Source organism: Phoca vitulina, unplaced genomic scaffold, assembly GCF_004348235.1.
Source record: "Phoca vitulina isolate PV1807 unplaced genomic scaffold, GSC_HSeal_1.0 scaffold13, whole genome shotgun sequence".
NCBI lineage: Eukaryota > Metazoa > Chordata > Mammalia > Carnivora > Phocidae > Phoca > Phoca vitulina.
Genome location: NW_022589716.1, coordinates 45,073,071 through 45,099,468, shown reverse-complemented (window position 1 = coordinate 45,099,468; position 26,398 = coordinate 45,073,071). Strand labels below are relative to the sequence as shown.

Sequence of the window (26,398 nt, the reverse complement as noted above, 5' to 3'; positions counted from 1 at the left end):
AGAATATCTCTATCATGCATATTATAGAACTTTTAGAAACATTAAAGAAAAATAAGTGAAGAGACCTACCATGTTCATGGAATCGAACACTCAGTATTATAGAGGTGTCAGTTACCCGCAAACCAGATATATCGATTCAAAGCAATCCCAATTTTAAAAGTATGGAGCTTGAAAAACTGATTTAAAAATTTATATCATCATGTAAAAAAAAAAAACACTCTTGAATAAGAACAAGATGGGAGAACTTGTTCTACAAGGTATCAAGGCTTCTTATAAAACTCTAGTGATTAAGACAATTTATTGGATCAGGGATAGACAAGTAGACATATGGAATATAATAGAAAATCCAAATACAGACCTACATGTAAGCAGTCGCTTGACATACGACGTGTGACATTGCAAGATCAGCAGCAAATGAATATACTAAAACCATTGAATTGTACACATTAAAAGGGTGAATTTAGATGATTTGATACCACTTCACACAGACCAGTTTGGCTGGAATTAAACATGTCAGATAATAATAGCAAGTGTTGACAAGGATGTGGAGAAATCAGAATTGTCATTCACTGCTGGTAAGAATTAGATGAATTAGATGGTAAAGTCACTTTGGAAAACAGTCTGGCAGTTCCTCAAATGACTAAAAAGAGTTACTGTATGACCCAGCAGTCCCACTTCTAGGTAAATGCCCAAGATAACTGAGAACATATGTCCACACTAAATAGTATATAACTGTTTATAAGAGCACTATAATAGCCATTAGATGGAAACAATCCAAATGTCCAATAACTGATGAATGGCTAAGCAAAATGTGACATAGAAATACAATGAACTATTATTTGGACATAAAAAGTAGTGAAATACTGACTCACATTACAACATGGATAACCCTTGAAAACATTAAGCGAAGTGAAAGGAGCCAGTCACAGAAGACCACATATTGGATGAGTCATTTATATGAAATGTCCAAAATAGGCAAACCTATAGAGACAGAAAGAGGATCAGTGAATACTTAGGGCTGTGGGTCAAGGGGTGAGAGTATAGGGGGTGATAGGTAGTGGGTACAGGTTTCTTTTTTAGGTGATAAGAAAGCTTGAAAATTGTGAAGATGGTTGCATGTATCTGTGAATAGACTAAAGATGATTGAATTATACACATTAAATGGATGAATTATATGGCACCTGAATTAAATCTCAATTGAAAAATACCTCTAGCAGACAAAAAAAATCTGTGAGGAAAGGAGAAACTTTTCAAAAAATGGTGTTGGCAAAATTGTCCATAGAAAAAAGGAAAATAATTTCCTACATCAAACCATTCACAAAAGTCAATTCCAGCTGCATTAAAAATCTGTGTACATTTTCAACTTTTGAAAGAATTATAGATTCATAGGAAGTTTAAAGACTATTACAGAGATCCCACATACCATTTCCCCACATTGGTTACATCTTACTTAACTATAGTGCAATATCTAAGCCAGGAGACCAATGCCAATACAATGTGTGGGTTGTTTGTGCCAGTTTATCACATACAAATTTGTGTGACCACTACTATAATGAAGATCTTGAACTAGTATATCACCACAGAGAGCTCCCTCATGCTGTGTGTTCATAGCCATGCCCACCCTTTTTAACTATCTTGTTTTCCATCTCCTTAATTTTTTCATCTGTATGTGATCTTACATATTAGTGGAATCATATAGTGGATGACCTTAGGAGATTGTTTTTTTCCACTCAGCATAAAGTGCTAGAGATGCACATTCTTGCATGTATCCATAGTTTGCTCCCTTTTGTTGCTGGGTAGTGTTTCATGGAATGGATGTACCACAGTTTCACCATCCATCTGTTGAGGGACATTTTGGTTAGATTATTACAAATGAAGCTGCTGTGAACAATAATTTACAAGTTTTTGGGTGGACATGTTTTCTTTTCTTTTTAATTGGATTATAATTGATTTACAATATTATATTAGTTTCAGGTGTACAAGACAGTGATTTGATATTTTTATACATTGCAAAATGATCACCACGGTAAATCCAGTTACCATCCGTCACTGTACAAAGTTATTATAATATTATTGACTCTATTCCCTATGCTGCACATTACATCCCTGTGACTTATTTATTTATTTATTTTAAGATTTTATTTATTTATTTGACAGAGAGAGACACAGCGAGAGAGGGAACACAAGCAGGGGGAGTGGGAGAGGGAGAAGCAGGCTCCCCACAGAGCGGGGAGCCCGATGTGGGACTCGATCCCAGGACCCTGGGATCATGACCTGAGCCGAAGGCAGTTGCTTAACCGACTGAGCCACCCAGGCGTCCTGTGACTTATTTATTTTAAAACTGGAAGTTTGTACCTCTTAATCCCCATCACCTGTTTCACCCATTCCTCCCCCACTCCCAGCCCCAGAGCTACCAATTTGATCTCTATACCTGTGGAATGTTTTGTTTTGTTTGTTTGTGCTGGTTTTTAGATTTCACATGTAAGTGAAATCATACAGTATTTGTCTATCTCTGTCTGACTTATTTCACTGAGCATAATACCCTTTAGGTTCATTCATGTTGTTGCAAATGGCAAGATCTCATTCTTTTATATGGCTGAGTAATATTTCATTACACACGCACACCCCCCACATCTTTATCCATTCACCTATTGATGGACAGTTAGATTGCTTCTATATCCTGGTTATTGCAATAATGCTGCAATGAACATAGTGGTGCACATATCTTTTTGAGTTAGTGTTTTCATTTTCTTTTGGCCGAGTACCCAGTAGTGGAATTGCTGGATGATAAAGTAGTTCTGTTTTTAAATTTTGAGGAATCTCTATGCTGTTTTCCACAGTGGCTGCACCAGTTTGCATTCCCACCCATAGTGCACAAGAGTTCCCTTTTCTCCACATCCTCCGTCACCAACACTTGTTATTTCTTGTGTTTTTGATAATAGTCATCTGACAGGTGTGAGGTGGTATCCCATTGCGGTTGTGATTTGCATTTCCCTGATGTTCAGGGATGTTGAGGTCTTTTCATTGTGTCTGTTGGCCATCAGCTTCTATTTAGCCGCTCTGCCCATTTTTTAATTGGGTTGTTTGTTTTTTTGTTGTTTTTGTTACTGAGTCATATGAGTTCTTTATATATTGTGGATATCAATCCCTTAGTAGGTATATTGCTTGCAAGTAGCTTCTCCCATTCAATAGGTCACCTATTCTTTTTGTTCGTTTCCTTCACTGTGCAAAAGCTTTTTAGTGTGATGTAGTTACATTTGTTTATTTTTGCTTTTGTTGCCCTCGCCTGAGGAGACATAACCAAAAAAATGTTACTTAGACCAATGTCAAAGAGCTTATTGCCTGCGTTTTCTTCTAGGAGTTTTATGGTTTTATTTAGGTCTTTAATCCATTTGAGTTGGTGTTTGGTGTAAGAAAGTGGTTCAGTTTCATTCTGTGCATGTAGCTGTCCAGTTTTCCCAGCACCAGTTGTTGAAGAGACTGTTTTCCCATTGAATATTCTTGCCTCCTTTGTCATGCATTAATTGACGTGTTAATCCTACGTTTATTTCTGGGCTCTTCATTGTGCTCCGTTGATCTGCGTGTCTGTGTTTGCCAGTGCCATACTGTCTTGATGACTACAGCTCTGTAGTGTAACTTGAAATCTGGAATTGTGATACCTCCAGTTTTGTTTTTCTTTTCAAGATTGGTGGTTCCATACAAATTTTAGGATTGTTTGTTCTAGCTCTGTGAAAAATGCTATTGGTATTTTGATAGGGACTGCATTGAATGTGTGGATTGCTTTGGGTAGTATAGACATTTTAACAATATTTGTTCTTCCAGTCCATGAGCATGGAGTGTCTTTCCATTTGTTTGTGTCATCTTCAGTGTCTTCCTTTCCAATCTGTATTTCCTTTGTGTGATGGAGAGGACCTGCAGTACTGTTACACATATAAGAGTGGTGACATCCTAGTCTTGTTTCTGATCTTTGATGGAAGATATTAGTCTTTCCGCATCACAAATATGATGTTAGGTGTAGGTTTTTTGTAGATGTCCTTTATCAATTGGAGGAAGTTCCCCTCTGTTCCTAATTCACTGAGAGTTTCCTAATTTGCTGGTTCACACAATTCACAAAAATTCCAGATAGATTAAAACCCATTTGGAATAATTATAGATTCACAATCAGTTGCAAAAATGATATAGAGTAGTTCCATGCACCCAGTACCTAATTTCCTCCAATGGCAACATCTGACAAAAATAGAATGCCTTATTGATGGACACAGTGCAGTCGACTAGGCCACAATTACCTGATCTTATTCAGAGTTCACCAGAAAAGAAAAATCCATTTCCGAAAAGCAAAATGAGAAAGCTTTTAGATGAGTAGGATAAAGGAAGATTTCTTGAACAAGACAGAAGTACACAGGATAAAGGAAAAAGATGCTGGATCTGGCTACGTTAAAGTGAATAAATTCTGTTCATCCAAAGAGATCATAAAAATTATGAAAAGACAGACTGAGAAAAAAATTATTTGCAGTGTGTGGAGCTGGTATCCTGAATGTAAAAACACCCATGAATCAATAAGAAAATGAAAACAGGCCAAGGGAAGAGTGGGCAAAAGACTTGAACAGGTACTTCACCAAAGGGGAAACCCCATGACCAAACACAGAGTCAACGAGGGGATAGGCAGGGTCTCTGCTGCCTTCCCTCAGTTTCCACCAGGGGCAGGAGCAGCAAGTACCAACACAGGGGGGTGGCGTAGCGGGGTGTGCTTAGAAACTCTGCCAGGCCGGGAGTGCCAGCGAGCCAGGTGTGAGCAGGGACGGAGAATGGGAGCAGGGGCAGGGCGAGAGGAAAATGAGGCAGGGTTCAGCATTTTCACTGCCAAGGTTTGGAAAGATCATCTATCAGCTGTTTTATTATTTTTTTCAGATGATTTATTATTAATGCATTCCTTTTGTTCGTGTGTTTTTAAACAAGCAAAAAGAGAAAGAAAAAGGAAAAGAAAAAAGTTCTGCCAAAGGGCAAAACCGTGGAGCATTCCAGGAGGCCACAGAGCAGCGCTAAAGCCCTGCCCCGTGGCCTCCTTGCAGAGTCACCAAAGCAGAACAGGGCAGATCCAAGGTGCTCTACAACTCGGCGCTGCGGTTCCACCACCGCCTCTACGCCGACCTGGAGACCATCCTATACCAAGTGCACCTCTTCAAGCCGCTGTCACAGCTCATGAAGTGCTCGGCGCTCTGCATCCGCAACAGCGTTCTACAGAAGGCCTTCCAGGCCCTGACCAGGTGCACCAGGCTGCCACGGGGGTGAAGGCCACCTCCCTGGGGGTACCCATGGTGGGGGGTGCACCGGGGCGGTGCAGGAGCCCCTCCAGGGGCCAGGGGCAGAGGCAGAGGGAGAAGCAGGCTCCCCGCAGAGCAGGGAGCCTGATACGGGGCTCGATCCCAGGACCCTGGGATCATGACCTGAGCCGAAGGCAGACGCTTAACGACTGAGCCACCCAGATGCCCCAGTTTTTATTATTCTTTATGCCCAAAGGAGCCGAGCCAGGAGTGGAATTCAGTTCCAAGGGACCCTGAGCCTGTGTCATTCCCAGTGACTATTCCACATGCTCTCCCAGGGGGGGTTTGGAAACACTGGGGAAAGAAGGGCAATTTACTCCAACACAGGTCACACGAAGCTCTCTGCTGTTCTTGGGGAATAGCCTGGAACAGCCTGAGCAGTGAGTGATGAGGACCAGAACCAGATCCACCAGGCCTGCAACAGTTTTCTCTACCAACTGAATGTTTGCTTTTCTTTGCTTCTTCCCTAACCTCCTGTGCAGAAAGGTATCCTCCAAAGATCTAGATCTTCCACTGTGTGCCTGCCTTTACCTGTGCTGTTCCTTCTACTCCAGTACTGGGGACCTCCCCCCCTGCCCTGCCCCCAGGCCTTCTGCTGGTGACCCTGTGAAGCCGTGAGCTCCTCCCGCTGGATTGAGTGTGGCTCATGCTCTGGGAGGGCCTTCTCCATTCATGTAGGGAGCAGGAGGGCTGAGCGAGGCACCCCCAGTTTGGAGGGGAGACTGACAAAGCGTAGTGCAGTGGGACCCCTGGGACCATGGCCAGCCTGTGTTGGGCTTTGTGGGGGCAGTGAAGGACAGTAGCTGGTTCTTTCAGGAAGTCACGAAGGGCTGACCTTGAGCGGCAGTGAGCAGGCCTTCATCGGGTAGACAGTCCACTCACTGTAGTCTGGGGCTGGGGGTGCAAACCATCTCTTTAGGCTTTAAAGCCAGCAACAGCCCTGGCTGAGAGTTGGCTCCCAGCTTATCAAGTGTATTAATAAAGGAGAGGGTGGAGCCAGGAGAGAGAGGAAGGGAGAGAGCCCAGCGATGCGGAGAGAGGGGACTTAGTCCTATTATCCCCCACCTCTCCACCTGCAGCTCTGCCTGAGGGGCCAGGCAGGTGTGGGTTGTGAACCCCACAACGGCAGGCCGAAGCTGCAAGTCAAGAAGGGTGGACGGTGCAGTGGGCCCCAGCAGGCTCGTGCTGGGGAGGTGCTGGAGCATTTGGGTGTCCAGAGCCTTGGGGGTCAGTGAGGGGACGCTGGGCCCTGCCCTGCCTTAGGGAAAGGGAAGAAAACTGCTATTTATTAAGCATTCACAGCATCCCAGGTAGCTGCACATTCATCATGGCTTTATTGCATCTGAAAGGCCAAGGGGTGGGCCAGGGACCTCAGCTGGTGAAAGGCAGAGACCGTCCTCAGGCATGCGCCTCACGCTGGACCTCAGAAGTGCCAGAGACACTGAGCAGCAAATAACAGCTCCTGACATGGATTCTGCAGAGTGTCAGTGTGAACCAAGTGCCCACGGCACAGCGAGCCCCTGGGAGAGGGCAGCGAGGAGGACTCTCAGGGCAGGGGTGGGAGGGTGACCGCTCAGTCCTTGAGCTTTGCTGAGATACGAGGCTGAGTGTACAGTGCCCTCTTCCTGTGGCGGGAGATCTACACCCCTGATGGCTAGCTGGTTGGGCTGCTCCCTGGTGGGGTGTGGGTTGGTGACAGGCATGGAATAAGGCCACAGTAGCAGAAAAATAATCAGAGTGGACTGTGGGAAGCCTTTAACTTCTGGGGGCTGGGAGGAGAGCAAAAAGGAGGCATTCTCTTTTGTGGGCTCGTCCAGGTGGAATCGAAGCTTTGCATCTCTGAGTTCTGTGACCTGGGATGAGCTAAACAGCTCCTGAGCTTCATGTTCTCTTGGAAGACGGGACTGGTTTGATGGATCTTGAAAGGTAGGTGAGGCCATGTGGGTGGCCCTCTGCCTTGCAGGATCTACAGCATCTGCCATCACTGCACCAAGCTCAGGGAGGTGATCACCAGAGACCTGCTGCCGTCCTCCACCATGGTCAAGGACTTGAGCCAAGAGCTGGGGCTGCCCATCTCACGAGACGATCTCACAGATGGAAAAGTGATGGTCTTGCCATCTCAGCCGGCCCCCTGTCTTGAGCGCTTCCTAAGTCGGAAATCCACCCTCGCTTACGAGATCCAAGCCCACAGGGACAAGTACCTGCAGGGGCGGAACACCATGGTGCTAACTGACAAAGGCCGGGAGCCCAGCCTGATCCAGGTGGGCGCTCTCTCCTCCCCAGGTCAGGGGTCCCAGGCCTTGGCTCCACGTGGGGCTGTCCAGTCACCGGCGGGGAGATATAGGCTAGATAATGGGTGCCTGTATCTGCTCTCCTGGGATCCTGGGCCGGGTGGGCGTGAGGACAGGCCGCGGGGCTGGGCCGGGTCAGAAGCGCGCACTCCCAGCCCTCAGGGCCCCGTCCTCCCTGCGAGTGAAAAGAACGCTCTTTACCTTGGCCCCAGAGTTCATCTTGAAGGAAGAACTGGGGTGTGTGTGTGTCTGGTGTGTTAAATGTGTAAGAAGAACAGAATAGGAGCTCAGGAGCTGCTGAGCTGTAAGAAGGCTGGGTGCGCTGTGTGGCCTGAACGGCCGGGGAGAGCCTCCCTCATTCCACACCAACCGAAAAGCTGCGACTTGAAGTTGTCCATCCAGGGGCTCTGTGCAGCGCCCCCACCCCAATCTCTAGGAAAAAGAAAGTCTCTCAGAAGTTTGTAAGCTTTCAAAGTGTATATTGTTTATGAAAACCAGTGAAGAGGCTTTTTCCCCATTAGTGTTCAGGTTTTTACAAAAGGACCAGTTCTTGGATCTGTCAATCTGCTTTTTCTGTTTTTCTATTTTCTAATTAACTTTAGCTTTTATTTTTTATAATATTTTAAAACTGTATTTTTTTTCCTTTTTTCTAGCTTCTTTAAATTTTTTTTATTATTGAAGTATAATTGGCATACAATGTTATGTCAGTTACAGGTGCGCGTGATTAGATGCTTCTATACATTACTCAGTGCTCATCACAGTAAGCGTAGTCACCATACAACATTATTACAATATTGTTGACCATATTGAATCCCTGCAACTTATTTTCTAACTGGAGGTTTGTACCTCTTAATGCCCTTTATCTATCTCACCCATCCCCCCACCCACTTCCCCTTTGGCAACTACAAGTTCTCTGTATTTAAGAGTCTATTTGTTTTTGTTGTTGTTCATTTTTATTTTTTAGATCCCACATATAAGTGAAATCATATGGTATTTGTCTTTCTCTGACTGACTAATTTCACTTAGCGTAACACCCTCTAGGTCCATCCACCTCATTGCAAATGGCAAGATCTCATTCTTTTTTATGGCTGAGTAATATTCCATATATATACATATACATACATATACACACACGCACACACACACCACATTTCCTTTATCCATTCATCAGTCGATGGACACTTGGGCTGCTTCCATATCTTGGCTGTTGTAAATTATGCTGCTATAAACATAGAGGTGCATATTATCTTTTCAAATTAGTGTTTTCATCTTTTTTTTTCTTTAAGATTTTATGTATTTATTTGACAGAGACAGACACAGTGAGAGAGGGAACACAAGCAGGGGGAGTGGGAGAGGGAGAAGCAGGCTCCCCACTGAGCAGGGAGCCTGACGTGGGGCTCGATCCCAGGACCCTGGGACCATGACCTGAGCCAAAGTCAGACGCTTAACAACTGAGCCACCCAGGCGTCCCTGGTGTTTTCATTTTCTTTGAGTAAATACCCAGTAGTGGAATTACTAGATGATATGGTAGTTATGTTTTTAATTTTTTGAGGTACTTCCATATTGTCTTTCACAGTGGCTGCACCTTTCTAGCTTCTCTTTTTTTTAAAGATTTTATTTATTTATTTGAGAGAGACCATGAGCAGGGGCGGGGGATGGGGGCAGGGGCAGAGGAAGAGGAAGAAGCACACTCCCTACTGAGCAGGGAGCCCGATGCGGGGCTTGATCCCAGTACCCCGGGATCATGACCTGAGCCAAAGGCAGATGCTTAACTGACAGAGCAACTCAGGCGCCCCTACCTTTCTAGCTTCTTGAGTTGACTATTTCATTCATTTTTATTTTTTCTTGTTTAATAAGAAAGGCTACAAATTTCCTCTGTATATATCCTTGGCCATATTTTGTAAAGTGTAATATGTACTGTATGTTCTGATTGTTATTTGCCTTAAATTCCTTATAAATTACAAAACAAGACCGAGGTACAGGCCTATAAAAAAGTCAAACAACTGAGAGTATTAGCAATCTTCCCTTACTCCCTTATTTTACCTTCTCAGTGCACTTATATATGTACACTCACGTGGGCACACACACACACAAGTACATGAATATATCACATCCACTTATGGGTTAGTACTGTTTTCTTAATGTCATTTAACAAAAGGTCTGAAGATTTTACAATAATAGGGCTATACAAAATTTTATAATATGTTTGTACAATTTACTTAATATCTTCATATCACCTATATTTTGTTGAAACCATTTGGAAATATTGTTCCAGAGTTTTAAAAAATTGTTTCTGTTGTTTTAGTTATTGCTAATTTCAAATGACCTTATCCATACTATAATCAATAACTGAAACCCAACCATAATTTAATTTTGTTCTATTTTTACTCTGAGGTATAATTTTCATATAAAATTTAATCATTGTAAGGCATATAAATCAATAATTTTTTTTTAGAAATTTATTTTGGTTTGGCAGTGTAAGATTTTTAAAATTTATTTGTCAGAGAGAGAGAGGGAAAGAGCACAAGCAGGGCGAGCTGCAGGCAGAGGAGAAGCCGGCTCCCCACTGAGCTAGGAGCCTGATGCAGGACTCAATCCCAGGACCCTGGGATCATGATCTGAGTTGAAGGCAGACGCTCAACCAACTCAACCACCCAGGCGTCCCTAATCAATAATTTTTAAGTAAATGTATGGAATTGTACAACCATCACAATCCAGTTTTAGAACAGTTCCATCCCCATAAAGTTTTTCCTTCTGCCTGTTTGAAGTCAATCCCTGCTCCCACCTCCAGCCACAGGTAAACACTGATCTGTTTTTTGTCTCTACAGATTTGCCATTTCTAGACATTTCATGTAAATGCAATCAGACAATATGTGACCTTTTGTGCCTGGCTTTTTTCACTGAGCATCACTTGAGGTTCATCCATGTTGCAGAATGTATCAATAGTTCCTTTTTTAAATTCATTGAATGTATCACATTTTTAATTTACTCATTCCCCACGTGGTGAAATTTGTATTGTTTCTAGTTTGGGACTATTATGAATATCGCTGCTATGAACATTTGCAAACAGATCATTACATGAAAATGTTTTCATTTCTCTTGGGTACAAACCCAGATATAGAATTGCTGGGTCATGTGGTAAATTTAACATTTTAAGGAATTTTAAAGCAGTTTTACAATGAAGTTGCACCATTTTACACCGCAGAACGCAGCGCATGAGGGTTTTGGTTTCTCCACATCCTCACCAACTCTTGTTATTGCCAGTCTTTTTGATTAGAGCCATTCTATTGGGTGTGTGTAATGGTACCTGATTGTGGTTTTAACTTGCATGTTATAATCATTAATGATTTTGGATAGCTCTTAATGTACTTATTAATGATTTATCTCTGGTAACTTCATATATTTACATGCATTTTAAAATCAGGTTGTCTTCTTGTTGAGTTGCAAGAGTTTTTTATTCTGGGTATATTTGCTTAACCAAAACTATGATTTGCAAATATTTTCTCTGTATCTGTGGCTTGTCTCTTTACTTTTTTAATTGTGTAAGGAAAAACTCTTGAAGTGTGAAGGCTTTTAATTTTGATGAATTCCAATTTATCAGTGTTTTACTCTTATTGATCATGCTTTTGGTGACATAGCTAGGAGCTCTGCCTAACCCAAGGTCACAAAGATTTTCTCCTCTGCCTTCTTCTAGGCAATTTAGAGTTAGCTTACTTTTAGGCCTTTGAACCATTTTGATCAATTTGTGGTGTGTGTGTGATGCAAGGTAGGGGTCTAAATTCATCTTTTTGCATGTGGATAGCACCACTTCTTTTTTTTTAAGATTTATTTATCTGAGAGAGAGCATGCATGCATGGGAGGGGCAGAGGGAGAGGCAGAGGGAGAGGGAATCTCAGGCAGACTCCTTGCTGAGCACAGAGCCTGATGCGGGTCTTGATCCCATGACCCTGAGATCAGGACCTGAGCTGAAACCAAGAGTTGGACTCTTAACCAGCTGTGCCACCCAGGTGCCCCTCTAGCACCATTTTTCAAAAAAGATGAACTATCTCCCCCCCCATTGAATTGCCTTGGCACCTTTGTCAAGAATCAGTTAACCATAAATGCAAGAGTTTATTTCTAGGCACTGTTATTACATTCCATTGACTTAGATGTCTATACCAGGCCCACATCATCTTGATTACTATAGCTTTACAGGGAGTTTTGAAATTGGGTTGTGTAAGTCCTTTAACTTCTTTTTCAAAATTGTTAGACTATTTTGGGTCCTTCACATTTCTGTATAATTTGCAAATTTCTACCAAAAAACAAAACAAAAACAAAAACCCCCAAAACCAAACTTACAGGGATTTTCATAAGGCTTGTGTTGATTCTATAGATCAATTTTAGGAAGAATTGCCATGCTGTCAGTTTTGAAGCTGTTAATCCATAAACATTGAATGTTTATACTTTTATTTGGGTCTTCTTTAATATCCTTCAGTAAGTTTTGTAGTTGTCACATACAAGTCTTACACCTCATGAAATTAATGCTGTTATGAATGGAATCATTTAATTCTTGAATTGTTGCAAGAATATAGAAATCCAATTGATTTTTGTATATTGCTTTCATATCCTGAAATTTTTTGAAGTTGGATCATGTCATCCATGGGTAAAGACCATTTTACTTCTTCCTTCCCAATCTGAATACCCTTCCTTCCTTCCTGCATTAGTCTGTGCAGATTGCCATACAGAACTTACCACAGGTTGGGTGGCTTAAACATCAGAAATTATTTTTCTCTGCATATATTGAGGTTCTCTCCTTTATTTATACAGTGTATTACATATGTGATGTTTGGATGTTAACACAATCTTGCATTCCTGGGATACATCCCACTTGGTCATGGCACATGATCTTTTATCTGTGTATTTCTGAATTTAGTTTGCTAATATTTTGTATTTTTCTTGTGATAGCTTTGTCTGACCTTGGTACCCATGTAATATTGGCCCTGTAAAATGAGTTGGTGTTTCCTCCCCTTCTATTTTCTGGAAATATGTGAAATGTTGGCATTCATTCTCTCAGTATTTGGTAGAACTAACCAGTGAAGCCGTCTAAGCCTGAGCTTTTCTTGGTGGGTAGATTTTAAATGACTCATTTGATCTCTTTACCCTACTTGGGGTTCATTGAGCTTCCCTAGATCCATAGGTTAATGTTTTGGGCCTTAATTTCTTCAATAGTTTTTTCTGCTTCTTCCTCCCTCCCCCTTCTCAGACTTCCATTATGTGCATGTTGGTTCACTTAATGTCCCACAGGTCTTGAGGCACTATTAATATAAAAAAATTCTTTTGTTTCCAATCCTCAGATTGGATAATCTCTATCTTTAGGTTCAGATTCTTTGTCAGCTTAAATCTGTTATGTCCCCCTAGTGAATTTTTCATTTCAGTTACTGTACAACTTCACAGTCTTCATTTAGCTTTTTATAAAATATCTCTTATTCAGGTTGTCTATTTCTTGAGTCATTGTATATTTCCTTAAATTTCTGAAATAATTTTCTTTAGTTTTTGTTTTTTTAAAGATTTTATTTATTTATTTGACACAAAGAGACAGATAGCAAGAGAGGGAACACAAACAGGAGGAGTGGGAGAGGGAGAAGCAGGCTTCCCATCAAGTAGGGAGCCCGATGTGGGGCTCGATACCAGGACCCCGGGACCACGATCCGAGCGAAGGAAGACGCTTAACAACTGAGCCACCGAGGGGCCCTAGTTTGTTTGTTTTTATAACAGCTGCATTGAGGTCTTTTTCTGTTAAGTCAACCAGCTTAATCCACTGGACAGTTTCTAATGACTGCTTTATCTTCCTGAATAAGGTTTACACCTTACTATTTCTTTTTGTGTCTCATAATTTTTGATTGAGAACTGGACATTTAAAATGTATTGCAGCAACTCTGGATTCTGCTTTTTCTCCCTAGGGGTGGTGGTGGTGGCTGTCATTTAATAACTTGCCTGCACAAAATCTGTGGAATCTGTCTCCTCAGATATCAGCAAGCTCTGATATCTTTGCTGGTTTTGTTTTTATTTATTTTTATTTTTTTAAGATTTTATTTATTTGTCAGAGAGAACAAGCAGGGGGAGTGGCAGTCAGAGGGAGAAGCAGGCTCCCCACTGAGCAAGGAGCCTGATGTGGGACTTGATCCCAGGACCCTGGGATCATGACCTGAGCCGAAGGCAGACACTTAATGGACTGAGCCACCCAGGCGCCCCTGTTTTGTTTTTAGAGAGAGTGTGCATGCACATGAGTGTCGGGGTAGGTGCAGAGGGAGAGAGAGAATCTTAAGCAGGCTCCACACCGTGGGGCTTGGTCTCATGACCCAAACCGAAAGCTAGAGTCTGTCGCTTAACTGACTGAGCTACCCAGGCACCCTTCTTTGCTGGTCTTTAAATTGTTTTTATTTTAAGCCTGGCTTCCTTGGGGTCACCCCTGTGTCTGCATCAGTGATCAGCCAGTAAATGGTTAGAAGTTTGCACACCTCTAGCCAGCCAGGTTTCCAGTCTTTATCAATGGATCTGTGTGTGGGTAGGGGCATGCACTTCAAAGTTGGCTCTGGCTTTGACTTTTCACTGGGCCCTCTCAGGTCTCCTCTGCATGTGCAGGCAGGCAGTCAGCAAGGGATATATGAAGAGCATGTCAAGGTCCTTTGTGGCTATCTCATTTCCTGCATCTCCCTGTTGAATTTTGATTAATTTGCTTGCCTGTTGCTTGCCCCATATAGGATTGCAACCTCAGGCCTGCTGAGCAGCTGGCCTGCTCTGTTTGTTTGCCCCTGAGATTGCTATTGTTGCTTATAATTAGCCAAGCATGTGGGGTTTTTCAAGCTGCAGTTCAAGTCAAGTAAATCTGCATTCAAGTGAGCAGTGCAGCCCCTGATTTTCATGACTTGGACACCCTAGCAGAACTAGTGGTGTAAGTGCCCCGGGGTGGAAAGAATGACACCAACTCTTACTGTTTTTTCCTGAAGTTCACATTTTTATGAGTAAACACATCTAAGTTTTTTGTATGTCTTTGGACAATTTCCAATTGTTGCTTTTGACAATTTTGTCCAATTTTGTTGTTTTTTTGAGGAGAGGATTGAGCTCCTTACTCTACCATAATAGAAGTCCTATCTTCCTCCTTACTACCATTTTACTTATTTCTATTTGCTATAATGTGTGTGTGTGTTTGGGGGTGGGGTGGGGCGTTGTGTCTACTTTATCCTTCGCTTTACTATTTTTTTTTTTTTAGATTTTTATTTATTTGAGAGAGAGAGAGAGAGAGGGAGAGAGCACAGCAGGGGGAGCAGCAGAGTGCTGAGCTGTTTTTAAGATTATACTTTCAAATCCCTGCACACAACCCTCCTCACAACCCCCACCAAATCCATCGCTTTCTAAAATCAATAATTACGAGTAGGTCTGATGCCCATCTGATCCTTTTTCCTTTTTATTTTATTTATTTTTTAATTTTTTTTTAATATTTTATTTATTTGACAGAGAGAGACACAGCGAGAGAGGGAACACAAGCAGGGGGAGTGGGAGAGGGAGAAGCAGCCTTCCCGCCGAGCAGGGAGCCCGATGTGGGGCTCAATCCCAGGACCCTGGGATCATGACCTGAGCCGAAGGCAGACGCTTAAAGACTGAGCCACCCAGGCGCCCCTTTTTAAATTTATTTTTAAAAGATTTTATTTATTTATTTGACAGAGACACAGCAAGAGAGGGAACAACACAAGCAGGGGGAGTGGGAGAGGGAGAAGCAGGCTTCCTGCCGAGCAGGGAGCCCGATGCGGGGCTCGATCCCAGGACCCTGGGATCATAACCTGAGCCGAAGGCAGTCGCTTAACCAACTGAGCCACCCAGGCGCCCCCCTTTTTCCTTTTTAAACTATCACTTCCTCTGGAGTCTTTTACAATTTTCTCTTAATCCTTAGTGTTCACTCTAGATGTCCAAGTGGCAGCTTGTTTTTCACCGAAACTTAAAGAGCTTTCCTCCATTTTGTTTTCCCTTTTAATTTGTACTTGTTGGTATCTTACATTGAATTCTGCTCTACCTTCCAATTCTCTAATTTGATCTTCCCCTGTGACATCTATGTTAGTTAATTTATAATTTTAAATTGCCTCAGTCATGTTTTTACTTTACAGAAATTCTCATGAGTTCGTTTTATTTTCATGAATAAGTTAACTTTTTTTTTTTTTTAAAGATTTTTTTATTTATTTACTTGAGAGAGAGAATGAGAGAGAGAGAGAGAGCACATGAAAGGAGGGAGGGTCAGAGGGAGAAGCAGACTCCCTGCTGAGCAGGGAGCCCGATGTGGGACTCGATCCAGGGACTCCAGGATCATGACCTGAGCCGAAGGCAGTCGCTTAACCAACTGAGCCACCCAGGCGCCCGATGAATAAGTTAACTTTTATTAAATATACATATAAGAGCATATGTGTGTGTGCTGTTAAAAATAATAAACCCATTATCCAGCTCAAGAAATCAAGCATTATCAATACTTTTATAGTTTTTTGTGTGCAGTTTCCCATCTCTTAGCTCTTACCCAGAAGTTACCATTATCCTAAATTTCATCTTTCACTTGCTTTTCTCTTAAGGCCTACTGCCTACATTTATATGTTTTTGTGTGCTCATTTTATTTTTTTATTGCAGTATAGTTGAGACTGCATGCATATATATCCATAAACATTTTTAGATTTGCATATCTTTGAATGCTAAAAAATGGAATGATACTGGATATAATCTTATGCAGTTTTAATTTTTGCTTCAACCATGTTTATGTGTCTAAGTGTAGGAATATACCACAATTTATTAATGGGCATTTGTATTCTTATGTTTTGCTATTTAAACAAACATTTTTAACATAGGTATGCAAGACTTTTTTGAGATGTATACTTAAGATTAGAATTGCTAAGTTGTACTTCTGCTTGCCTGGGTAATACTTTCTTTTCCAAAATGCTTATACCATTATATACCTGCCAACCATGCAGGACTTTCTATTTTCCTACTTCTATGCTCACATCTCTTATAGTCAGACTTAAATTATTGCTAGTCTCTAATGCATAATAGTATCTATGAAGGTTTTAATTTGCATTTCATTGTTTACTAGTGCATATTTATGAATATGTTTTCATAAATTTGGTAATTTCTTATTTATAAATGTGTTCCTTTTAACTTTAGGTGGTTTTATTTTAATGTTCTCAGTGCTAACAATGGCATTTTATAAACATTGCAAATCTCTTTTGGTGCTTGACTTCACTCTCTTACTGGTGTCTTTTAATGGACAAAAGTTATTTTGTAAAATTTCCATTTCTTTTATGACTTAAATTTTTTGCCTTATTTAAAATCTTTTCCTATCCCAAAGTCATACAACTATTCTGTTTCCTTCTAAAAAGATTTAAATTTTTGTTCATCATATTTAAATTTTATCTGGAATTTTTCTTTAAAGATTTGAGATAGAGTGAGAGCGAGGAAGGGAGAGAGCATGAGCAGGGGTTGGGGGGGGCACAGAGGGAAAGGGAGAAGCAGGCTGTCCACTGAGCAGGGAGCCTGACATGGGGCTCGATCCCAGGACCCTGAGATCATGACTTGAGCCAAAGGCAGACTGAGCCACCTAGGCACCCCTGGAATTTACTTTTCGTATGAAGGTAGGAATCTGATTTCATTTCTTCCACATGATCAATGGTACCAGCTCTTTGCTTAAAAGCCCATCCCTTCCCCAGTGATACATACTGCCAATTCGGTCAGGTCAAGTTGCTCTTTATACATGAGTTTGTTTATGGGTATTTGAGATCTTTATTGAAATTGCACTTACAAATGCATTATTTTCTTCAAAGAATCAGTATCTCTGTTGCTTTTTTTATTTCTATATTGTACACTTATTTTCTACTTAATTGATTTCTACTCTTATTCCTTCCTACTTTTGTTGGCTCGAATTTGCTCTGCTTTTTCTAATTTCTTCAGATGGATATTTAGATAATTTTCAGACATGAATCATTTTATTATAACATTCATTTTGGCTAAAAACTTCTTATGAACATTAAGTGCATCCTCCAAGTTTTTTTTTTTTTTAAAGATTTTTATTTATTTATTTGACAGAGAGATAGGGACAGCAGGAACACAAGCAAGGGGAGTGGGAGAGGGAGAAGCAGGCTTCCTGCTGAGCAGGGAGCCCGATGCAGGGCTCAATGCGGGGCTCAATCCCAGGACCCTGGGATCATGACCTGGGCTGAAGGCAGACACTTAATGACTGAGCCACCCAGGCGCCCCAGTGCATCCCCCAAGTTTTTAAACATCATATTTTCATGATGACTCAGTTAAAAATATTTTCTATTTTCCATTTTCATTTGTTCTTTGATCCATGGGTTAGTTAATAGTATACACAATTTCCAAATACTTTAGGATTTTTGTTACCTCTTTTTGTTATTCAGTTCTACCTTGACTGCATTATCAGAGAATATATTCTGTATAATTTCTATCCTTTGTTGATATTTGATTTACGGTCCAAAATAGGTTAGTCCTAGAAAGTGTTCCAGAGTACTTGAAAAACAAAATGTATCCTGTAGGTGTTGACAGTGTTCCAAATACATCAACTTTGGTGTTTCCCCCCCCGCAATCTATATTCTTATCTTTAAATTTTGTCTCTTCTCTCAGTTACTAGGGGAAGTCTATTAAAATCTCCAAATATGATTACAGATTTCTTTATCCTCTCCTGGTTTTGCTTTATATCTGCCAAGCTTATGTTTTAAATATACACAAATTTCAGATTGCTTTATCCTGTTGATTTCTTTTATAAATACGATAGGTCTTTTTGTCTCTGGTACTACTTTTTAGATGTATACATTAAATACAGTAAAATTAATAAATCTTAGGTATACAGTCTCATTTTTATCTACGTACATATCTATAAAACCATCAACACAGATCAGGGTGTTGATTCTATCAATCCAGGAAGTACCATGCTTCTGACCAGTTAACTACTATCTTGAGATCTACTTTCTTAGCAAACTCCAAATATACCATACAGCACTATTAACTACAGTTACCATGCTATACATGACATCCCCGTGATTTACTTATTGTATAACGGTGAGTTTGTCTCTTTTGACCACATTTATCCAACTCACCCACTCTCCACCTCCAGCAACCACCAATCTGTTGTGTATCTCTGAGTTCATAGTTTTTAGATTCCTCGAGTTCACTCAGTATCTTATTTTAGCATAATGCCCTCAAGGCCCATCTATATTGTCACAGAAGTCAAGATTTCCTTCTATTTTATGGCTGAGTAATATTGCATTGGATATACACACATGCACGTACACGTGTGCACGCGCACACACACACACTCCATCTTCTTTGTCCATTCACCCATTGATAGACACTTAGGTTTCTTCCATGTCTCGGCTGTTGTAAATAATGCTGCAATGAACATGGGGGTGCATTTATCTTTTTGAGTTAGTGTTTTTGTTTCCTTCAGATGAATAACCAGAAGTGGAATTGCTGAATCACATGGTATTTCTAACTTTGAGGATCCTTCATACTATTTCCATAGTGGCTGCACCAATTTACATTCCTATCAGGAGTGCACCATGTTCCATTTTCTCCACACCCTTGTCAATACCTGTTATTTCTTGTCTTTTTTTTTTTTTTTTAAGATTTTATTTAATTGAAATTAGACAGAGAATGAGATAGAGCATGAGAGGGGGGAGGGTCAGAGGGAGAAGCAGACTCCCTGCTGACAGCAGGGAGCCCGATGCGGACTCGATCCTGGGACTCCAAGATCATGACCTGCGTCGAAGGCAGTCGCTTAACCAACTGAGCCACCCAGGCGTCCCATTTCTTGTCTTTTTAATAATAGTCGTTCTAACAAGTGTGAGGTGAAATCTCTTTGTGGTTTTGATTTCCACTTCCCTGACGATTAGTGATGTTAAGCACTTTTTCACTTACCTGTTGGCCATTTGCATATCTTCTCTGGAAAAATGTCTATTCAGATCCTCTGCCCATTTTTTTAATCAGGTATGTTTTGTTATCTTTTGGTTTTTCGCTATTGCATTATAGGAGTTCTTTATTTTGGATATTAACCCCTTACAGGTTAGTAAGTTCCCTTTTCATTTTGTTGGTTTCTTTTGCTGTGCAGAAGTTTTTTAGTTCGATGTTGTCCCAGTTCTTTATTTTTGCTTTTGTTGTCAAATCCAAAAAAAAAAAATCACTGCTAAGACTGATGTCAAGGAGCTAACTACCTATTGTTTTCTTCTAGGAACTTTATTAGTTTCAGGTCTTAGGTTCAAGACTTTAATACATTTTGAGTTGATTTTGTGGATGGCATAAGATAGTGGTCCAATTTCCTTTTTTTTTTGGTATGTGACTGTCCTATTTTCCCAGAACCATTTATTGAAAAGACTGTCATTTCTCCATTGTGTATTATTGGCTCCTTTGTTGTAAATTGTATATATGTGGGTTTATTTCTGGGCTCTCTATTCTATTCCATTGACTTGTGTGTTTTTATGGCAATACTGCACTTCTTTGATTACTATAGCTTTGTAATATAGTTAGTTGAATCAGGAAATGATGCCTCCAGTTTTGTTCTTTTTCAAGATTGCTTTGGCTATTCAGGGTCTTTTGTGGTTCCATAAAAATTTTAGAATTGTTCTGTGAAAAATGCCATTGGAATTTGCATAGGGATTATATTGAATCAGTAGATTGCCTTGGGGTGTTTCCATTAAATGGTGAACAATGCATAGGAAAAATTGTAGAGGCTCTTCATGATATCTTCTTCCGGAGAGGATTTAATTTTCTCGTAGCAGGCAAATAAAGGACAAATTCTCTTAAACAGGTTTATCCCTTCTTTGCCCATATTTCTAAAGCATAGATTTTCTGAATTCTGAACTGTGCACTCTGAAATCCAATTTTTGTTTCCCTAGCATGGTGACATTTTCCAAAATATCTGCTTAACATTTGAACCTCTTAGCTGCTTTTTCTGCTTGGGGTCTTTTTATCTGCTTCATTCATCTTATTCATGTGCAATTTAGGAATCAGCAAATACTTTGAGAGCAAACTGTATAGGGAAGGAAAAAAGGATTCAATGTACTTCTGCTCTCCAGATTCTTGGCCCCTCAAATCCTGAGTTCTTCGCTCGCTCTACAGTGATGTCAAGCAGATGTCCATTTCTCTCTGCAATCCTGTCAGTTGTTGCTTAATATATTTTGAGACCACATTGTTAGGTGCACAGGGATGTTCATGATAGTTATACCTTCTTGCTCTTTTTCTCAATATACAATGTCTTTTGTGGCCTCTTGATAGATTTTTATCTAGAATTATGTGGTCTGATAGTAAGAATGCCACTCCAGTTTTGCTTGTCTTGTCTTTGTGATTCCTTTTTGCCTAGTTTATATTCTTCTACCCTTGAATTCCAACCCTGTATCTTTTTGTCTAAAGCAGTTTTTAAAAGATTTATTTTGTAAGTAATCGCTACACCCAGTGTGGTGCGTTTTGAACTCATGACCCTGAGATCAAGAGTCCCATGTTCTACTGACTGAGCCAGCCACGTGCCCCTAAAGCAGTTTTTATAAACAGCATACTGTTAGGTTTTTTTTTTTTAAATCTGAGATTGATTAATTGGCAAACAACCCGTTTACTGAGAATATTGTTAGGTTAGGCTTTTGAGGGACCACCTCATTTTCTTTTAAATTCCTTCTATTTGGTTCTTTTGACAAACCAGGTTTTTTTTTCGGATTTAAAAGTTTGCATTGTTTCTAAGGTGGTTGTCCTAAAGACCACATTCATTTTGATATATTCCTACTGAATTCTGAGACTTTTTATATTAAATTTCTTTTATAAGCCAAATAGCACATTTAGAGCCCCTTTTATCTTTTCCTACTCACACCCTACCATCCCTTTTATATATCAGTCTCCAGAATTCCAGTTCTAGGTTATTATACCTTCCTTGGTCCTTTTCAGAAAAGAAAACTACTAGGATACTGGACACCATTACTTGCTACCTTTGTCCAAATACTCCTGGGTTTCCTCCTCCCTTTTGGATCTTTTCCGAGTGTATTTCCAAAGGAAAGTCTCTGCACAAACTTCCCAAGCCTTGTACACCTGACACTGCTGTCAGTGAATGGCCGTTTTGCCTGGGTGTACAGCTGAGCTTCAAGTTCTTCACCTTGTTCACAGTGCTGCTGTTCACAGGTGGCCTGCTCGTTCTCTGGCCGTTTTCAAAATCTGTCTTTGCCCTTGTGGTCTTACAAGTCACTGTGTGCCCAGGCCTGGCATTTTCCTTATCTATTCTGAGGCTCCTTCTTTCTTAAAATCTCCTACTCCTGCTTTCCCCTTCCTTTTGGGGCTTATTTGGATATTTCCACTTCGGTTCCCAGTCTCTAAACTCAGGCTTTCTAATTTTATCTCAAGCTGGTTCCCAGTCCACTAATTGATTCTACAGCTGCCCCACTTCCACGGGGCGTCTCGCTCGCTTGCGCCCTTTATTTCAACTCTGTTTTACACCCACTATTTGCGTTTCTTTAATCAGCTGCTTTTAAGAATGATTATTACATTTGCCTTAAATTTTTACCCCATCTCTTCCAGTAGCTTGGCTTCAGTTCAGTTTGTGTCTGTGGTCTTTTATGCTGGTTCTACTTCTCAGGCATCTAGTTCCTTTGGCTGTGGATTCCAAATTTCCCTGCAGCCCTCAGCTCCAGGGCAGGGAATCCCAGGTGTCCAGAACTGCTGACCACTGTTCTCACCTCACCACGTGATCTCTTTTGGCCAGAACTTCCATTTTAAACTCTAAGGAAGAAATATCATGAAAGGAGAACTGTCTCCCTCAGTCGTAATACACTAGCTCTAAGGTTTGGAAGGAGCAGGGGACTTGCACTTTTGTGAAAGGAGACGGACTCATTCAAACCAACCCTCCCACTGAAAACACCTAGAAGAACTGGACAGAACACTCATGCTGATTGAAGCTCTGTGTGTGCCATTACAAGGCCCCAGCTTAGATGGCCCCTCTGGCATAGTCCTCTTGAAGGTGCTCACAGGCCGAAGTTTTGTCCCGGTCTCTCCTCCAGGCCCTGTTGCTCCCAGCTGTAGGGGTCTTGTTGCCTTGACTTTTTTTTTTTTAATTTTTTTATTGTTATGTTAATCCCCATACATTACATCATTAGTTTTAGATATAGTGTTCCATGATTCATTGTTTGTGCATAACACCCAGTGCTCCATGCAGAACGTGCCCTCTTTAATACCCATCACCAGGCTAACCCATCCTCCCACCCCCCTCCCCTCTAGAACCCTGTTTGTTTTTCAGAGTCCATCGTCTCTCATGGTTCTTCTGTTGCCTTGACTTTTGACTCCTGTGTGTGAGTCACAGATTTATTGAATCTTTCCCTTGATTATCTTGCATTCTTTACAGAAATTCCTCAAAGATTCCAAAGCTAAGACACTGGGGCTTGGCCTAAAGAAGTGGATAATGTGAGTCAAGGTCACATCTTCAGCTTAAAAAAAGAATTTTTTTTTTCCAAAGCAAAAGATGGTGATTTTGCTGAAGGTTAATAGGCAAGTGATGGGCAAGCTACGCTACACCGTACTTAAGAGTGCAACTCTTTCTTTTTGGGGTCCCAGCCACCTTTCCCTGCCACCTTCTGTTCTCTCTCCTCACTGCAGCTTTCATTCACAAAGGAAGCTGACAGACCATCTTGGGGGCTCTGGAGCGAAGGTGACACTCCCGATGTAGTCAGCACTAAAAGGTGACCATGGGCAGGGATGGCAGTCCTTGCTGCTTGAGGTCATAATCTTCCGTGTATATGCCACAAAAGCTTCAAGCTTCTCCCACTTCTGACCATCTGAGCCCCAAATGCTATCTGTGGCTGGGTGTTGTGTATTCCAGTTACTTTGACCTTAGGCAAATCTCATTTCTGCCCCTGACTTCCACCACGGACAGTGAGGGGTTGGAGCAGATGGCCCTTTGGTAGGGTTCTGTGATGGAATGGCAGCTCCAGAATTCGAGACGTGATACCTGCACTGTGGCCATGTCCCACAGATCACCTTGCTCACCACAAGCTGGCAGCTGGTGTTCAGGGGCCTGTGTGTAATGACTGGTGTCTCTTTCTTCAGAAAAATATTACTGGAGCCTACCAGGTTAGCAAGAAGCCTTCAAAGTCTGTGGTGAAGGTGATCAGAATTTCAGCCCCTGCCAAAGACGCTGTTTATAACTACAGTATCCAGACCCTGAACTCCACAGGGCTTGCTAAGAAGGAGCTGTATCGAGAGATGGCCAAGGTGAGTGAGAGGCCCAGAGAGGGAGGCAGGCAGTCCATGCTTACCTAACTCCAGACAGAAGAGTATTTGGCTAACCCAGTGAGCTCTTCCTGCTTTTGACCGTACCGCCTGGAGGTGAGCAGGGGCTCGCCAGTGTGCACAAGAAAGCCAAGCAGCGAGAGGAGGGAGACCAGGGCACCACGTACTGGGGGGAGACGTGTTCTGTTCCCACACTCTATGGGAATGCTCCACACACAAGGGTGAGCCGAGAGATCCTCAACATAGACTCCTATGTACCTGGCTGCAAACAAGTGCAGGGTCCTCACCTCTGGAAAGCATTTCATTGCTGTCACCCCAAAGGAAAAGCCTTGGCAGGCTTCCACCATGTTAGCTTTAGGGAAGGGCTGCTCTGTCAAAGAGAACAGGAACGTGACCCTCACAGTTCAGTTATTCTGAACGACCCAGCTGTGTTGTCAGGAACTGTCATTATGCCCCAATGTGCCACCGTTTCCGACGCTTGCTTGGAGATCAGAGGGCCAGTCAGCCCCAACCATGGCTGCTATCAGCCCTTCCATCCTCGTGTCTGCCCCTTGTTTCCAGGAGCCATGGAAGAGATTCACGTACTCCCAGAAGTACCTCTCAGCCATGGTGGAGCCTCAGGACTCCGAGGAAGAGGAGAAGAAAGCCAAGAAGAAATCCCGCCAGGCCTGGCTCACGGCCAACGGATTCCAACTGACAGGTCTTCACAGAAGCCCTGAAAGCAACCGTCACCCCAGACTGCCGCCCACTGGCACCATCGCAGAGCTGAACGAGGTCCACAGGGTGGGGTGGGGCCTCAGGTGGGGTGTCTGCAGGGCCCTCCCTCCTAACTTACTGGGGTGTTTGCCATGTAGGAGTGGAGGGAAAATGCCCGGTTTGCTAACGTGCTGGATCGAGAGAGGTGGAGTTGGGACCGGCGCCAGCAGGACTTTGACCTGTATAAGAAGCCACCGCTTTTCCTTGAGCTGCCCCCTCCTCCAGCACCAAGGCCTGCAACAGGTAACAGCGACCTCTGCGAGGTGGAGCCTCCTGACGCTGCGTGCAGTCAGGATTTCTGCTGCTTCGCATCTCTGGCCTTTTTGTTTTACCTAAAGCTAGGAAGTTGAGTCAGAATAGGTCTGGCATTAATGTGCTGGGCTGGAACTCAGGAGCCCTGGATTCTAGCTCCAGCTGTAATACTAACTTGCTGGATGACGTTGGGCAAGTCCCTTCACTGCTCCTGGTCCCTGGAACCACACCAGATGGTTTGAGAGAGCACGTGCGTGTGCAAGTGGGGGCGGGGCAGAAAGAGAATCCTCAAGCTGACTCCTCGCTGAGCGTGGAGCCTAACACAGGGCTTGAACCCATGATCCTGAGATCATGGCCTGAGCCAAAATCAACAGCCGCCCGCTTACCCAACTGAGCCACCCAGGCACGTCTCTGGGCCTGGTTTCTTAGCTATAAAACACCTAAGTTGGGAGATCAGTCTAAGGGCTTTCTGAGCCCCAACACACATTACCCATGTCTAGATGCCTGGCCAGCAGCTGGGGGCAGAGGCTCTGGGCACCTCTGGGACCTTCTAACTCCCTTCCTGCTCCATGATGTTGCCATTTCCGTGTGGGGGAGGGAGGCTAGAAGCACGGGTCCCTCTCATCCTTCTGTTTATGAAGATGGGCCTCCAGATCATTTACAGGTTGACAGAGAACCTAAATTTGCTGGTTGCCAGAAACTTTGTTCAGGGAGAAAGAGAGAGGAGTTTATATGGACAAGGTCTGCCAGAGAAGCCTTTCTCAGAAAGCCAGAGCAGATAAACAAAATGGATTTCTTTCCTCCCCCAACCCCTGAGGGCAGCTGGTAACAGCTCCATGGAACAGGAGGAAGTGCCGACAAGCTGCTGAAATTTGTCTCCCCCACTGTCTGGCCCTTGCTGCCTCCCTTCAGAACAGGCTCCGGGTTCTGGGGTGGCGTGAAGGTCTCCTGCTACCTGTTGGCGTGGTCCAGCCCAGCAATGCCAGATTGCCTCCTTGGCCCAAGTGCTGCCGCTGGGCTCCACCGCAGGCCTCCCCAGCCCGTGCTCCCTGGGCATGTCCGGCAGCCTGCGCCTGCTGACAGCACGCCACAGATGCGCGCTGGGGCCTCTCCTCCCCACCACGTTTAAAGGAAACTCGGAAATGGCAGGTGGGAAAGGGAGATTTGAACCAGGGGTGCCCATGCCACAGGGCCTACAGTGAAGCCCCCTTTCCCAAAGGGCTGCCTGCGGCATGGGGTCTGGACGGCTGCTTCCCAAGCTTCCCTGGCGCCGTACCAGATTCGTACTCTCGATTTTGTACACGGTGCTTCCTTGCCAACAAAACACTTTAAGACCTTCAGGTTTCACTGGAAAGTTACCTGCAATGTCACAAGATCCATCAGCTTTTACCTTTTGAAGATTAGTTACCCAGTCCCTGGCAGAGCGCTCAGGCCAGCCCAGGTGTCCGCACAGCAGACCAACTGGTACTTGAAGGGAACAGAAAGAGCCTGGCCTTCTCC

General features: G+C 42.7%; 1 protein-coding gene across 1 annotated transcript in view; it reads left to right on the top strand.

The window, feature by feature from the left end:
- The window catches only part of CFAP92 (cilia and flagella associated protein 92 (putative)), a 64,975-nt gene that overhangs the window by 35,980 nt on the left and 2,597 nt on the right, over window positions 1–26,398 (top strand). Inside the window, exons 12-16 of the mRNA XM_032412021.1 lie at window positions 5,070–5,264; window positions 7,285–7,582; window positions 23,708–23,872; window positions 24,452–24,664; window positions 24,745–24,889. Coding sequence (XP_032267912.1) covers window positions 5,070–5,264; window positions 7,285–7,582; window positions 23,708–23,872; window positions 24,452–24,664; window positions 24,745–24,889 — 1,016 coding nt within the window. The remainder of the gene's footprint in view (window positions 1–5,069; window positions 5,265–7,284; window positions 7,583–23,707; window positions 23,873–24,451; window positions 24,665–24,744; window positions 24,890–26,398) is intronic.